The 15,770-nt window shown below is 48.9% G+C and overlaps 5 protein-coding genes across 5 annotated transcripts; 3 read left to right on the top strand and 2 right to left on the bottom strand.

Annotated features, from left to right (window-relative positions):
* Positions 1-1,067: 1,067 nt before the first annotated feature.
* On the top strand, positions 1,068-3,260 carry N7506_006111 (putative phenol 2-monooxygenase; the record flags this gene model as incomplete). Its single annotated transcript, XM_056955404.1, has 5 exons — positions 1,068-1,105; positions 1,152-1,365; positions 1,424-1,896; positions 1,956-1,990; positions 2,041-3,260. 5 exons carry the CDS (start codon positions 1,068-1,070, stop codon positions 3,258-3,260), a joined length of 1,980 nt encoding a protein of 659 aa, XP_056809738.1.
* A 228-nt stretch (positions 3,261-3,488) lies between these two features.
* N7506_006110 (sugar porter family MFS transporter) lies at positions 3,489-5,203 on the bottom strand (the record flags this gene model as incomplete). Its single annotated transcript, XM_056955403.1, has 4 exons — positions 3,489-4,205; positions 4,262-4,679; positions 4,733-4,989; positions 5,042-5,203. The coding sequence occupies 4 exons, from the start codon at positions 5,201-5,203 to the stop codon at positions 3,489-3,491; spliced, it is 1,554 nt and encodes a 517-aa protein (XP_056809737.1).
* A 1,520-nt stretch (positions 5,204-6,723) lies between these two features.
* N7506_006109 (SNG1 family protein) lies at positions 6,724-8,004 on the bottom strand (the record flags this gene model as incomplete). The annotated part of the gene is made up of 1 exon (XM_056955402.1): positions 6,724-8,004. The coding sequence occupies one exon, from the start codon at positions 8,002-8,004 to the stop codon at positions 6,724-6,726; it is 1,281 nt and encodes a 426-aa protein (XP_056809736.1).
* Positions 8,005-9,105: 1,101 nt separating this feature from the next.
* N7506_006108 (tetratricopeptide repeat protein) lies at positions 9,106-12,752 on the top strand (the record flags this gene model as incomplete). Its single annotated transcript, XM_056955401.1, has 3 exons — positions 9,106-9,126; positions 9,194-9,354; positions 9,413-12,752. 3 exons carry the CDS (start codon positions 9,106-9,108, stop codon positions 12,750-12,752), a joined length of 3,522 nt encoding a protein of 1,173 aa, XP_056809735.1.
* Positions 12,753-13,686: 934 nt separating this feature from the next.
* N7506_006107 (uncharacterized protein) lies at positions 13,687-15,557 on the top strand (the record flags this gene model as incomplete). Its single annotated transcript, XM_056955400.1, has 3 exons — positions 13,687-14,104; positions 14,160-14,796; positions 14,858-15,557. 3 exons carry the CDS (start codon positions 13,687-13,689, stop codon positions 15,555-15,557), a joined length of 1,755 nt encoding a protein of 584 aa, XP_056809734.1.
* Between the last annotated feature and the right edge of the window lie 213 nt (positions 15,558-15,770).

Genomic DNA, 15,770 nt, shown 5'->3' with positions numbered 1-15,770 from the left:
CTTTCATGGAAATTAACCGCTGCGATGGTCAATTACCGTGCCGATGATCAGCCCGGGCAAACTTCGATTATTAAGGCGTTCTCGAGGCTCCAGAGTTGTTAATTCGAAGACCGTGCCTCGGTTTTCCCTATGGAGGAAATCCGATGGCGCAAAAGTCGAGAATCCGCCCAACATCAACAATTTTTCCGTCAACCCCAGAGGTGCCCAGGTGTTGGGTTCGGTGTGCCGCATGCAGAGTAGCGCGGGAAAACCAATCAGCCGGCCGTCACGTGGAAGTATATAGAGAAGTTTGGTTAGAGCTTCAGTCTTCCAAGGTTGTTCGAATGGATTATGCTGGGAATTTCCTACATGGGTTTTTGTTGTATTATTTCTCGCTCATTATTCCCTACCAGAGAATCATTATTGACTTCATTTCCAGGGGTCCAAAAAAACCCCTGGAACCTTGCTCCAGGCTGTGCCTCCCACGGAGAGTACAGGTCAGCTAAGATCAATAGGAAAATTTACAAAACCCCGGTCAGACTTTGAACATCTGTACGGATTTAATTCCTCAAACAAGACTTCCAAAGTTGGACCTGGTCAATGCATGGATACGATCAGATAGTCTGGGATATGCTGAGCCTCCTCCGTGCCTCAACAAGCCCGATGTATGGGTAAGCCGGAATTGGGACACGAGTTACACCCGACTTCGAGGGCCTGAGATTTGGCTAGGCAGCATAGAATGCAATACATCATCTGGATGAACCAGATCATGTCTAAACAACCCCTCTTGTTCAGGATGTGTCGACAGTGCGAGAGGAAAAGAACCTCAGAATCACAACCAAAGAAGCTCAGAAATATTTCAGCGGTGTGATCTGAGTTGAGACACGAGGACTGATATGTCTCTGTCTGTCAAGGGACGCCTTGTACAGCTGAATGCCACCTCACGAGGCTGGTGTGGTAACACAGCATGAAGCTCACAGTATAAGAAAAGCCCTGTACTTGACCCATTTGGTTGCTCTTCGACCATCGCAGTAACCCATATCTTTCTCACACGGAATTTCGGAGATATACGTATTCAGCCTCTCACCATGAATGAACAAAGTCGGGTCGAATCCACGACCGATGTGTAAGAACTCCATATGAAACGATTGACATGGTCTCACAATCGTCAGGCTCATCATCGGAGCGGGTCCGTCCGGCCTCATGGCCGCATACTGGATGGCCCGCTGTGGAATCAATGCACGCATCATTGATAAACGCGAAACTAAGATCTTCGTAGGCCATGCAGATGGCCTTCGTCCACGCACGTTGGAGCTATTCGATAGCATGGGGTTCCAGCACCGTGTTCTACATGAAGCCTCTGAATCCACAGAAGTAAATCTATGGGTCCGTATCTCTCTCCTTCAAAGTGTTGGGATATGTCTGACCCGATCATACAATAAAGGGCCCTGGCCACGAGGGAAAGCTGGTCCGACAGGCTCTGTTGGATATGACTCAGGCGGACCATTCGCCCTACCACAATACCCGACTAAGCCAGGGCCGCATTGAGCGATTTATACTCGATAGTATTCACGAGTGTTCTGACTTGAGAGTCGAGCGGGGTATCATCACTGAATCATTGGAGTATGATGAGAAATTGGCGGTAGATGCTAATGAATATCCCATTACCGTCAAACTACGCACTGTCGGCCCAGAAGATCTGCACACACCAGATTCCAACAAGCAAAGCTCTCAAAATCAACTGACATGCGAGGACCTGTTTCCTGACGACTGGGAAGATCTCACCCAGCGTGAAAACCAGAAGGAAAAGGTCGAGACAATCACGGCCAAGTACCTTATCGGTTGCGACGGTGCCCATAGCTGGACGAGAAGACAACTTGATATCTCCACCGAGGGTTCCAGTACCGACCATATCTGGTGAGCAATAGACATGATCCCTATCCTCTACCAAACGCTGATACCAGCATCAATTATAGGGGCGTGATAGATGTCATAGCCATCAGCAACTTCCGTAAGTCGAGCGCCGCATCGATTGGCGGAGATCAACTAACCCAATTCCAGCGGACATCAGACGAGTGAGCGTAGTGACTGGCATGACAGGGACAATACTCGTGATCCCTCGCGAGCGCGGAATAACCCGCTTTTATGTCCCCGTACAGATCTGCGAAGCAGGAACCAGTGATCGCTTCGACAGGTCCTTCATCACACCCAAGCTCATCAAATCGCGAGTGCAGGAGATCATTGCACCATTTACCTTTGATTTCGAGATCTGCGACTGGTGGACAGTTTACCAGATCGGACAACGGATAGCAACGGAAATCACAAAAGGAAATAGGATATTCCTTGCTGGTGATGCAGTGCACACGCACTCACCCAAGATGGGACTGGGCATGAACATGAGTCTGCAGGACGGTTTCAATCTTGGCTGGAAAGTCGCACTGGCGGCGGCGGGAACAGTCAAACCTGAGACCCTGGAGACTTATGATTTGGAGAGACATCCGCTAGCAAAGATGCTGCTTGAGTTTGATCGTCATTGGGTGAATTTATTCCTTGATATCGAACCGGGTGAGATGGACACAAAGGCTGAGTCCATGGCGGCCATGTCGGCGAAGTTTGAAAACTTCGCTCATGGATGGAACGTCTATTATCCTGCCAGTAACATTGTTTCGAAGTCGGAAGATGATGGTGCGACCAAGAATGCCCAGCACATGGTCCCCGGGGAGAGAATCCATCCCTTCAAGCTCCGAAACCAGGCTGATGGATGTCCACAGTGGACAACAAGACTGTTGAAGAGCGACGGTAGGTTCCGCATTCTCGTATTGGCCGGGGATGTGCGGGATCCAACGCAAATACAACGCATTGAAACCTTCAGTGAAGCCCTGGGTAGTGAGTCTGCATCAGGTGCTCCCATCCTGGACCGCTATGTTGGCATTCCCGGGAGATATGAAAGCCCGATTGATGTATTCACCTTTCATTGCGCTCCGTGGAGAGAGGTTGAATTCTTTGACTTCCCAGAGTTCTTGCGTCCGTTGAACATGTCAACCGGCTATGCGTACGACAAGATATGGTGTGACGATGCGTGCATATTCGATAGATATTGTGATGGAACCGCTTATGAGAAGTGGGGAGTCGACCGGGCTCTCGGCAAACTTGTGGTAATTCGCCCAGATCAGTATATTGGATGGATAGGTAACATGGGAGATTTGGAAGGAATGACCCAGTACTTTGATGGCGTTCTTGTAAGGAAGTTGACTGTGAACGGAGACCCGAGCGTCATTTGAAATGGATCAAGTTGCGTATGAGAGGATTGAAAAGGACAAAATTGAAATACAACGAATACTATTGTCTGCGATGTGATCGATATATGGAAATAAGAAAAGTCTCACGACGCAAATATCCATAAACAGGAAATCTCGAACTAAACTCAAGTTGAAAAAAAAAAAAAAAAAACAAACTAACAACTTTGGGAGGCGATTGTAACTCCGGAGGAGGCAAGGCACAGTGTGATCTCATGCCTGTGCACGCGTTTCAGGTACAGTCGATCCGTCCTCCCGCAGTTCAGTAGTTGGATCAGCAATATGAGATGACCCAGGAACACCCTCGCCCTTGTCAAACGAGCCTCGAATAACATTTGGATCCGCGGGGAACCTGAATTTCGAGCTCTTCCACGGCTTGACCTTCATGAGATACATGGTATCGATCTCTTCCAACGTGCGGTCTTTACCTTCGATAACAGCGACGTAGACCAGTCCTGCTGCAAGGAAGAGACATCCTGCAAAGACATATCCGAAGCGGAAGTCGATAGCCCCCGTGATGAAGGGGGTGAAGAATGCCAGGAGGAAATTCCAAAGCCAGTTAGACGCAGTAGCCAGGGACATAGCTCGTGCACGATATTGAGAGGGGTACAGCTCTGCAATAATGGTCCATACCATGGGGCCCCAGGTACTAGCGAACCCGAGAATGAAAAGACAAGCGAAGACCACCATGGCCACACCAGCTGACTTGGTTCTTTCCGGGAACTCTTGGTCGAGAGAGAAGTGTCCAACCGAGGCAAAGATCATGAAGCAAACAAACATCCAAAGGGCACCAATGATTAGGGACCGGCGCCGACCGAAGTGTTCGATTAGGTAAAGGCCGAGGAACGTGGTTCCAAAATTGACACCACCCAGAATCATCTGCGTGACGTAGCTGTTGGGAATTCCTGCTCCTTTGAAGATAGTTGTGCCCTGAAAGAGATCAGTTTTTGCTGCTTTGGTGCATATCAAGAAGCACTGCAACTTACATAGTAGAAGAAGTAATTAGCACCTGTCAACTGCTGAAGAGCTTGCAAGGCAACGCCAACGGCCACCCGATAAGACATTGTTGGAGCACGGAACATTTGAACCCAAGTGGCTTGCCCGTTGCGTTGTTCTTCTTCGTACTTCTCTTTGATCTCATCGAATTCAATGTGAAGGGTACGGTGGTTGAGAGGTATTCCATAGATCTTGGCTAGGGTGTTCTTGGCTTTGTCCACTTTCCCGTGTCTGTAGTCGTAGCGAGGACTCTCCGGGAAGAATGCCATGCCAATCCCAAGAACAATAGCCCAGAGATATGTGATACCCATGGGAATGCGCCATGATCCAGTATCGGCTCGACTCTCGGTCCCAAAATTAATACAGTTGGCGACGAATATGCCAAGAGTGATGAACAATTGGTAGGTACTGTAGAGGTGAGTTAGCAGGGCGAAAAATTCACTCGTTAGCTGTAAATGTACCTAATCAGCGATCCACGGATATGTCTTGGTCCCGATTCAGCCTGGTACATAGGCACCAGCAGGGAGACAGCACCGACGCCAAGTCCGGCAACCCAGCGACCCATGGCAACCTGGACCCAGCTGCCGGAGGGAGATGAGATTTGAATAGTGACCCCAACGCAGACCATGAAAGACCATGCACTGATAGACCACTTCCTCCCCACGCGATCAGCAATAGGTGCTGCAACCAAAGCCCCGATAAGGGTACCAATGGATAACTAGATGATGAGATTAGCATGAAACGAGATACTTGATTTGGAAGATTCATACCAGACCGACAATCAAGCCAGAGCGGACATTACTGAAATGATAATCCCCATCAGCGCCAAGCTGACCATAGCGCATAAGGAAGTCCTCCATTTCCAAGAAGCCAGAGATCTGACCAGTGTCATAGCCAAAAAGAAAACCTCCCATGGAGACAAAGAGACCCATGACTAACGAACGCCATGTGAAAAGGGGAATTGGGGTGTTCACAACATCCCCAGGGCCTTTCTCATGTTCATTAGTGGAAAGAGACCCCCTGGGCAACTCAGAGTCTGCGTAGAGGTCCTCGGGACGCTTTTGCAAGAGTCTTTTCAACATAGCGCCAGCGAGGTTTGGATAGCTGGTGAAACTGCAAATATTACACTATTTTTCTCAAGTTTAGGAAGCACCGGATGAAGGCCTCTTATACAAGGTCCCGACCAAGAAAGCCAAGGCTGGGCAACATGCTGCTCTGACGAACGCCGAGTCTTGGGGAACTGACCATTCACACCGATTGAGAAAGTGCCATTCAAAACGATGACACATTGACCCGGGAGCTTGAGCATGTGCCTCTTCAGGGTCGGTGATGCCGTCCGAGGGGCTCGCATAATCTGGGGAAGCGGGCTCGCGTTCTGACAGGTCCACTGAGTTGTGGTTCATGATGCTGTATGGTCGGAATCACAACCCCACACTCCACGACCACGAGTTTTGGGTGGCGCGGAAGTCTCGGCTCAATGCGCCTCGTGATCGGTTTTCTGGGGACGAATAGTATCAACGAGGGATCATGAAATGCGATGGGCTGATGCTGAGGAAAGTAGTGATGAAATCGGTGGCAGCCACAAAGCTTGGATTTCGCCCCCGCGAGCCGGTCGGACTGGCATTCGGGCTGGGTTCGGATGAACAGGTTAGTGATAGATTCCATCCCGGGTTCCGATCATATTTCGGTCTAGACTCTTCATTGCCAATTCCCAAGGATGCCCAGTTGGTTCTTGGTCGAGGCATCGTGGCGCCCAGGCTGGGAAGTTAGGGAAGGGGATGAGTGATGCCTCGGCCGAAAAGCCACCAACCATATTCTCAGGTTCGAATGCGATGGGGACTTTTTGCTCAATTTGAGGCGAATCACTACCCAAATCAGGTATATCCTGCTAGTCAGGAGATTATTCACAATACGCCGAGTGCAAGCAGGAAATGGGTTTTCTGAATCATTCTGCGCCACACCTCCTCCCCCCTTCATCCGGAAGTCATGCCCCTGATGGTGTTCTTCATATAACCCAACCTTGGAAAAATTACTCCGTACCAATGTCATATTCTTATTGCGCCTCTAAAATACCCCAATGAAGGCATATCTACGAAGTGGAACAGCTGCCAGACACGAATGAAATGATTCTGCTTTGGCAAGTCTACCCCGAATTCAAAAAACTAAAAACCTTATCTCTCTTTTCTATATTGATCAAGTCTTTTCACTATGCTTTATTCTCGTGTCATTATTTTCTGTATGTTTCAATTCACTAGTGCTCCGGCTTGTGTATCCATTGGGTGTATAGGTAATTTAGTGGCAGTGAAAACTTGGAAGGCCAGGCTAGAATCGGTCCAGAATAGGCCGACTGGAGGTCATCAACGGCTGGTTTTGCTATGCCCCTTCGGAAGTATTCACGTCTTTGCTTGGACTCAAAGCGACCCGGCGAAGAGTGGAATTTGGGACAAGTTATTCAACCATGGGTTACTGTGCCCCCCTCACACGCCTTGCCCTCCTGATGCTGAAAACCAGCGTCGGTGCCCTGGTGTAGATGACCGATCATTGTCTCCTCATTAGAAGCAGCCTTACAACGATACTGCATCCCATACACTGCTGCCGGAATCTCGATGATCCACCACGCAAACATGATGGGAAGGGCTCGGTAAAGCTGATTGTTGCACCCGCCTGACCACACCTGGATGAGGAGCTGATAGGCTTCATGAGAAGGAAGTGCGTAGCCCCAGCGAAAGAATCCCGGGTTTATCTCAAATGGACTGATAGTACTGGCGATGTTGAGAATAACCCATGTCAAAACAACAAATGGCATGAATTGAATTGGGATAAATGCCGTCGCGACATCAAAGAACAAGAAGTTGATGTGCATAAGAAACCACAGGATCATCCAAGTGAACACAAACTCACTCCCATTTAGTGTCCAAGCTTCTTTGTATGCTCGAATATAGCTGGCCATCAAGAGGCCGCCGATAAAAGTGTACAGCAACGAGGCGATAAGACGAATGATTCCGTTGGTTTTCCATGACAATTTAGAAAACGCGCCAAAATGAGTTGAGATTCCATTCAATGCCAGTATGAAGAAGAATTGCTGTATTATGGGCATGGCCATAGATACCGTGTTGTGAAAAACCCTGGTACGATGGTCTGTCTCTTTGATATTTATCTCCCGAGCATGTATAGGATCAAGGAAGGCTTGGCGGATGGCAGGATTAGACAGATTGGCAGTTTCGACTACTGCAGATCCATTGTGAGAGTAATATAAAGACCGAGTGTCTTCAATCAATCGTAAGAAATTGGCGTATATGGCAGCCTGCGAGAACACTGGGTATCGCACTCCATTCCACACGTATGTGAGCGATGTTGGTATGTCGGAGCCATTTGCAAGCGCTGTTGCTAAGCCTTCGGACGCAAATCGGTTTGAGTAAACTGCAGCCCAATGATCCCCTCGACATACGGCATCTCGAATACTGCTTTCTTCTTCGTAGTCGGAGAGAGATGCCGGAAGCAATGTCGGAAAACTGTCGCCCTGTAATCGCTGGTAGGCATCCCAAATCGACTTTCCGATGACACCCTGATCATAGTCAACGTACAGCACATTGAAGTTGTGATAGCGAGTAGGGCTTCGTAGTTGCGTCGCATATAGATAGCACATGTTCACTAAGAAGAGAACCTGAAGAAGTAGAAACATCGTAATCACAGCTGGCAACATGCGCGGCCTCAATTCTTTCCACGCACTCATTCTGTGGTTCCGACCTGGTAACATCGAGAAATGGAATGAAATATAGAAATATCAAGTTCCAAAAGTGTGCGATTGCTCAACTTGAAAAGAAAAAGGGGAATTTATGGATAACAACAGTGGTGGGACAAGTAGATTTCCCATTGAGTTTCTTCGGAGGCCGAAGCCCCAGTTATTATTACATGCCCAGGCAGGGGCCGGTTGACTAAGTTGAGTCCTTAAAAGTCAGCATCTTGAACCTTCAGCTTGACCGTCAGGAGATTTCCCACACAAAACACCGCGGCATGCCGGGGCTCACGAGATGATGCGACAGTTTTGACCCTGTGTTCCGTGTGTTCTTTTTTGCTAGAGCCCTTGGACCCACAAACCGTCATTTTGCCCATTGTATCGAGGCTTCAAGGTTTGACAGAATGTAGGGCTGTCCTTCAGGCTCCATCTCGGTAACGGTCATCTGCGGTGACGTTGCGCTGAAAATTTTAGTTATTGACGATGGCTTTGTACCATCGAAAAGGTTGCTCTTATGGTGACAGAAATCATATCCTTGCCAGAGAGGGGATGAAGGGGAATCAAGTCAAATAAAAAGAGATTAGGTGGTTGCGGTTGGTTCCACCTGGGCGGTTGCCCGCCTCTTTGCAGACCGATCCCCTCCACCCCCCGGGGCCGTGGCCCGCGACCTTATCCCCTGTACACCAATCCCATTACTTCACACTGTGGGGTTTTGGTGCACATACGAGATTTACGAAAAAGCTCAAGCAACTGGCGAGCATTCCAATTTGATGCCGATGCCACACGGTAAGATCGCAGCCTCTGCGGGCCGGTTGTGACATGCCCGAATGACGCGCTGTGGGTGGCATGGGCAATTGAAGCAGCCACAAAAACAAAGATGGCTTCTTTTGCCTGCTTGACCAGTACTGAAGGTGTAGAGGGCGGCGCTATGCTATCACCTGATGGTGAGGCTGACTGTTCCCCTCACCAGACCCTACACGGCCCCCACGCTCGAAATAATGTTCCCCTGTTGATGATCCCTGAAGACCGTACTCGTCATGTCTTCGACGTCGATCGTGTTCGGAGGTGGGAACTCCGGGGTCCAGGTAGCCATAAACAATGGATCGATCTATCTTCCAGGTGTGTGGATGACCAGACAGCCCTTTCGCGCCAGGACGCGCGTGAAATAAGGAGTGACTAATGAGAGCCCCTTGCAGATCGACCGGAAAGTCCGATTGAGCCTCTCTCCACGATCCCGTTTCGCCGTGATCGCGACTTCGTCAACCGTGGAACACTGCTTGACCAGTTGCAGGACAAGGCGTCGGTCCCCGGGTCAAGGGTGGCTCTTGTTGGGTTGGGCGGGGTTGGGTGAGTGGACCCAGCGCCTTGACACAGGCTGCGAAGATCGACTGCTGATTCTTTGAAGAAAATCACAGTTAGCGATTGAATACTGTTATCGCCTGCGCGACAAGTCTCCAAACACATGGGTGATTTGGATTTATGCCAGCAATGCCACGCGGTTTGAGCAAAGCTGCCGAGATGTCGCCGATCAGGTCCGAATACCTGGCCGCAAAATTCCGAAAGTTAACATACTCAAATTGCTGCGCGACTGGCTTCATGGAAAGCGTGATTGGATTCTCGTATTCGATAATGTCGACGAAATTCAGTTTCTGGTCGAAAGTTACTCCATGGGGCATGAAGATACCCAAGACATGAGGCTGGGAAGCGACATCCAAACGCGAACAATATGGTCGTATTTTCCTGAAAGTCTGACAGGCTCTATCATTATAACCAGTCGGAATAGAGGAGGTGTCTCGAAACTAATTGAGGATTATGACATCATCTCAGTCGATCCAATGGACCAAGAGGTTGGATGTTTGCTCTTTGAAAAGAAATTAGGCATGAAGGCCGATCAAGATGAGGTTATTCGGTTGATAAATATGCTGGAAAGCATGCCGCTTGCAATAGCACAAGCTGCAGCCTACATTCGACAGCGCGCGCCCCGATATTCGGTCAAGAAGTACCTAGAAGATTTCCAGAAGAGCGATAGAAAAAGAACCACACTTCTCAAGTACGGCGAAGGTACATACCGCAGAGATGAAGAGGCTGAAAATGCTATTCTACTTACTTGGCAAATTACATTCAACCATCTCCGCCAAGAAAGGCCATCAGCTGCGAATTTGTTATCTCTCATGAGCTTCTTCGACAGACAAAAGATTCCCGATAGCCTGCTCAAAGGCCAAACCGAAGACGAAGGGGACAACTGGAGTTTGAGGCCTGGGTCGGACATTGGCAGCATGAGTGACAGCAGAAGTGACGCTAGTAGCGACCTCAGTGAAAGTATGTTCGAAAAGTTGCAGAGGATGGCTGAGGACGACACACAAGAGGCAGCGGACATCTTTCTGCACAGCCCGCCACCAGAGAAGAATGAGCACAACTGGGAAGCAAATAATGCGGACGAAGAGAGCAAACCGGGATTTGATTGCTTTTTCCATGATCAAGGTGAAATCGAAGGAGAAAATGGGGACTTCGATATCGATGGTCTCTCTGACAGCGAGACTGAATCGACCGACTACGACTCAGACATTCAAAGTTTTTCAAACGACTTCGAAGATGATATTTTGACTTTGCGAAACTATTCACTGATTGCAATTGGCGCAATTGAGACGCATTTGGCCATGCACCGGTTGGTTCAACTCGCGACCCAAGAGTGGCTGCACGACCACAACGAGCTTGAAAAGTGGAAAAGCTCTTTCGTGAAAGTTCTTTATTTGAATTTCCCGCAGCCGAAGTTCGAGAACCGCCAACAGTGTGAAACAATATTTCCTCATGTTCAGTCTGCAACGCTTCAGAAATCACCCGCAAATGCGGTACTCGAAGAATGGGCTACTGTGCTGTACAGAGCATCCTCCTATTTGTACGAAAACAGAAGCTTCATCGATTCCAGCAGAATGGCAGAGTTGTCCACAAGTATCAGACAGACTTTGTTTGGGCCAGAGAACCATCAGACTATCGAAAGTGTGGAGATGCTGGCGTTGTCATATCTCTATCGTGATCTCTACAAAAAGGCCGAAACACTGCTCGAGCGAGTTGTTGCGAGCCGAAAGCGAGATCTAGGCGAGGTCCACCCTGCAACACTTGCCAGCATGGGAAATCTGGGTGATGTATATCGATTCCAGACCCGGTGGGATGAAGCAGAGGAGTTGCAAGTTCAGGTCATGAATAGTCACAAGAAGATGTTTGGTTTAGAGCATCCCGACACGTTGACTAGCATGGGTCTTTTAGCCGACACATTGATGGACAGACGACGCTTCACGGAAGCGGAAGCTCTTGCAAAAGAGGCAATAGAGAGCCAGAAGAAAGTGTTCGGACCCGAGCACCCGGAGACAATGAGGATGGTGGATACATTGGCATTGATCTTCGTCGAGCAAAAAAGACCAAAAGATGCAGAGAAACTCAGACTGGAAGAAGTTGAGGTCTATACCAGAATATTGGGGATCGAAAATGAATCTACCTTGAGTGCTATGGTCGGCTTAGCGAACGCCTATCAGATTCAGAGACGGTTCGAAGAAGCCAAAAAGGTATACACAAAAGTTTTGGAAACACGAAAGAAAACTCTTGGTGAAAATCACCCCGAAACACTGTCATCTCTCTTCAACCTCGCATGGATTTGTTTTGACACAAAGCAATGGGCCCAAGCGGAGGGAATTTTCGAGCAAGTTGTTCGCGGTCAAGAGAAGGTGCTCGGTCGAGAGCATCCCTCCACCCTTTCGACATTTTCACATTTGGCGAACGTGTACATGCAGCAACAGCGATGGGAAAAGTCCGAAGAGATTTACAAAATGGTCTTGAAGCGTCGCGAGAAGGTGCTTGGCCCACAACACCCCTTTACACTGGGATCTATGGTATCCATGGGGAATCTCTGCTCGCGCCAGGGTCGATGGAAAGAAACCGAAGTCTTCTATAAGCGAGCCTTGCAGGGACGGGAGAATATATTTCGAGCGGATGAAGTGCTCATCCTGGATCTGGTGGCAGCTCTTGGCGTTGTTTACAAGCAACAGAAGCAATGGACGCAAGCTGAAGCTTCTTACATGCGAGTCTTGAAGGGCCGAGAAGCTGCCCTGGGAAAGGACCATCCAACCTCCGTGGAATCAATGATGCAATTGGCATCTGTTCATCAAGAGCAAGAGCAATGGCTACAGGCTGAAGAGATTACGGTACAAGCTTTGCAGAGCCAGGAGAATTCCATTGGGGCCGGAGCATCGGCTACCCTCAGCACAATGGCCCAATTAGCATTTGTCTACGAGCAGCAAGGAAAGTGGAGCAAATCCAAAGAGCTCTATGAGAGAACACTGGAGAGAAAAGACAACGACACAGCGTCAGAAAGTCCCGCCACCGTTCAATTTATGCTGGCCCTGGCGTATGTCTACGCAGAGAAAAGACAATGGGCACAGTCAGAAAAGGTCTATATTCGGGGCTTGGATATTTGCAAGCAGGTCATGGGAGAAGAAAACAATCAATCTCTATGGGCTATGACTCGACTCGCCTATGTCTACTGGAACCTGGAAACCGACGCGAATGGCATGGAAAAAGCGAAAGACCTATACGCGCACGTGTTTGAGACTCGAAAGCGCCTGCTTGGAGATGAGCATCCTGATACTCTCGTCAGCATGGAGCATATGATCAATGTGTTTCGCTCATTTGAACAAGAGAAGGAAGCTTTGGAGTTGGAAACAAAGCTTGCTGAACTCCGTGGTACTGTATGAAGAAAATATTTTTCTGAACTCGCGCACCAGCATTCCGAAGAGTGTTGTGGAATCAACGAGGATACTTTATAATGTTTTCATTTTCTCAAAAAATTCAAAGTGCACTCGTGTGGGCCCCCAGGGAACAGGGCCAGGGCCCGGGCTCGGGCTTGGGGCTCCCTTTCTCAAAGAAATGGATAGCCACTAAACCCATATCTTGTATAGCCTTCAAATCAGCAACTTCGGTATTATCCGACCTCTACAGCTATCTAGACAAGAGTGATATGTTTTTATTGGCTTGGAAGCCAGGGCGAGGGTCGATTCACGACGGATATTTGCATCGCCTCGTTGGTTCCAAGGTTATTGCCGTTCTGGTTTGCTGGCAGTACATCCTGGCTGCACCTTGCATCTTCAAGCCCCGTGGAAATTAGGCAGCTAACAAGAAAAGCAAACAAATGAAAAACCTGGTTGGTGCGAGGGGCTAAAAATACCCTGATACCCATGCACCCGGGCTTGGCTTAGGCTTGGCTTCCAAACCCGGGGGCTGTGTGGGGATGCATAGGGTAAAAACGAGGCTCTGCTGGGATTCTGTTCGTTGTCATATTCTATCGGGTGTTTCGTTTCGTATCACCATCATCTGTCGGTAGGACCGGACGTAGTATGGATCGCCAGACATATCGACCGGTATCTTCTACCATCAGAGCTTCATCCGAGGAGAATTGTTCACATAAGGAATTGTTCACATAATGATGAATCTCCTCAACGTCAACCACCTGAAGACAGCAGAGGGACAGAGAACGAAAGGCCAAAGGAGAATGGGATAACTCTCGAACGGTCGGTGTGGGTCTTAATACTTGCTTGCTTCTATGCAGCACTAACCACGTCCTCCTGGACCATACTTTGCATCCTGTCTACCCGGCCAACGAAGAATAAGTCTTACGAGATCCCAAAGAACATGACTGTGGAGAACGACAAACCAGACACGGCAACTTATACCTTCAATGAGACACTCTACCAACGGGCTCGAGTCATCCAGTCCATTGCATCTATTTTGACAATCCCCATAACGTCAGCTGTGTGTTCTGCTGCGGCTGTTGTTTTCGTACAACGCCACGGTAAAGCATCCAATATAACCATGCAACAACTTCTCGTCCTCGCAGACAAAGGCTGGACTGATACTGGCTTGTACTCTCAGCTTTTTAAAAACCCACAACGGTGGTGGCGCGGCTATTGCAGCTCATTTCTGCTAGTTGCAATTGTGCTTCACATTGTGGGAGGCCTTGTCTCTCCGCTTCAAGCATTGCTCATCTCTTCCAAGACAATCAAGGTCGTGGGAAGCCTCTCTGAGATTATGGTCTACGACATTTTTGCTGGTGGGCTTTGGGCGCAAGTCGACGCAAAGCGAAGTGCCAAGATCATATGAACTAGAACCTCTGACCAAAAACGCGGTCTCGATGTTGAGCGCAGCTTTGATAAACAGATACGACACCCAAGTCTGGCCCTCGGCCAATACCAGCAGTGCAGCTGGCGAAGCAAACTGTGACTGGAGCATGACGCTAGCTAATCTTCACACGATGGCCGACCCATTTCTCACACCGTTGCCGATGGGTTACAATACTGGGGTACTCAGACAGTTCGCTCCTCGCATCAACTCAAGCGCCATAGTGACTTACATAAACTCTTCTGAATATCCATCCAACTGCTCGGGGCCATATTATGGCCTTCACGCCCAGTATAGTGGTGTTGGATGGGGAATAGAAATATGTTACCCCGTCAGCTTGAGCAAGAAAGATAATTCCAGTGAGTCGCCATGGAGAAACACTCGAGCCCGACAAGAGTTCATCGAAGTACTATATATCAACCTCACTCTTCAATGCATCGGTGACACTGGGCCAGAGCCAAGGACTGTGTCGGATGACCTTTGTTTGGAAACAATCCTCATGAAAATCACAGCTCGCACAACTGGAGGCTGGTTTGAGCTACCCAACTATTTGAACGCCGGAGTGCCAGGACCATTGCAGACAAAAGATCCAGTCGCGCTGGGCTATGGATCAGTGTGGCAGGCGTACGTAATTATGCCAAAGTTGTTTTCGTGGAGCTGCATGATGACTGATTGAATGTTATAGTGTCAAACTCAGGTACTTTGCTTACAACGATTTCTATTATAATCGAAGATGGTCTTCGAACCGTCTTGCTGAGCGAGACTGGCAGACAAGGCAGAGCCCTGGGCCCCTCTTAATCATGGCGTGGGCTATGTTTGCTGCGCCTAGCTCCTACGTGGCAACGTGTACCACTTCATTGAATGACGCAGAATTGAAACACAAATCGAGCTCCATTGACGCCAGGTTCTGCTCAAGTCCCCCCCTTGTTGACTTTTTACCTCCGCGAGATCCTTACTCAGACTTTGATTCCGCAATTTATCCGCCAAGCAATACCAGCCGGGACTTCCGCAACTTTTTCACCTGGCTAGCCATGCTCAAGGGGAACAATGAAACTGATACTTCATCACTTAGCAGAGCATTTACCAGTGGTCTGTTCATTGCCAATGAAGTATGGATGGAACACGTTCAAGTCAGCGGCAGATATCACACGGTGAGTGTTTACTCGGATCCTGGGCGGGACACAGTAGTGCCAAATATTTCCTTTGGTGGCATGATTGCTATATCGGTATTGCTGGCCATATATCTCGCTGCCCTGTTGTTGATTGCGAGCTACGCAGCCATGTTTCCAAGGTGGACACAATCGACGAACGGGTTCGCGATGATGAGGATTGGATCTGCGATTGCCGAGAAGGTCCCCCTTACGGGTGACCTATCGAGAGGATGAAATATCTGCCTTGGACGACATACCGGGGTGGATTGGGGACCCGATAGCCGAAGATGAGCACGATACAGAAAGTGAGGAGAGAATCACTGCTGTGTCAACACTGGAGTTAGGCGCGTCATGCAGACTTCGGAGCCAACAGAGATACAATTGTTACGATGGAGACTGGGAAGCCTCCGAAAGAAAGAGGAAGTCAATTGAGTATTATAAAAACCT

This window comes from Penicillium brevicompactum, assembly GCF_028827555.1.
Source record: "Penicillium brevicompactum strain IBT 35665 chromosome Unknown utg000005l_segment0_segment0, whole genome shotgun sequence".
NCBI lineage: Eukaryota > Fungi > Ascomycota > Eurotiomycetes > Eurotiales > Aspergillaceae > Penicillium > Penicillium brevicompactum.
This window is presented reverse-complemented; position numbering and strand designations above follow the sequence as displayed.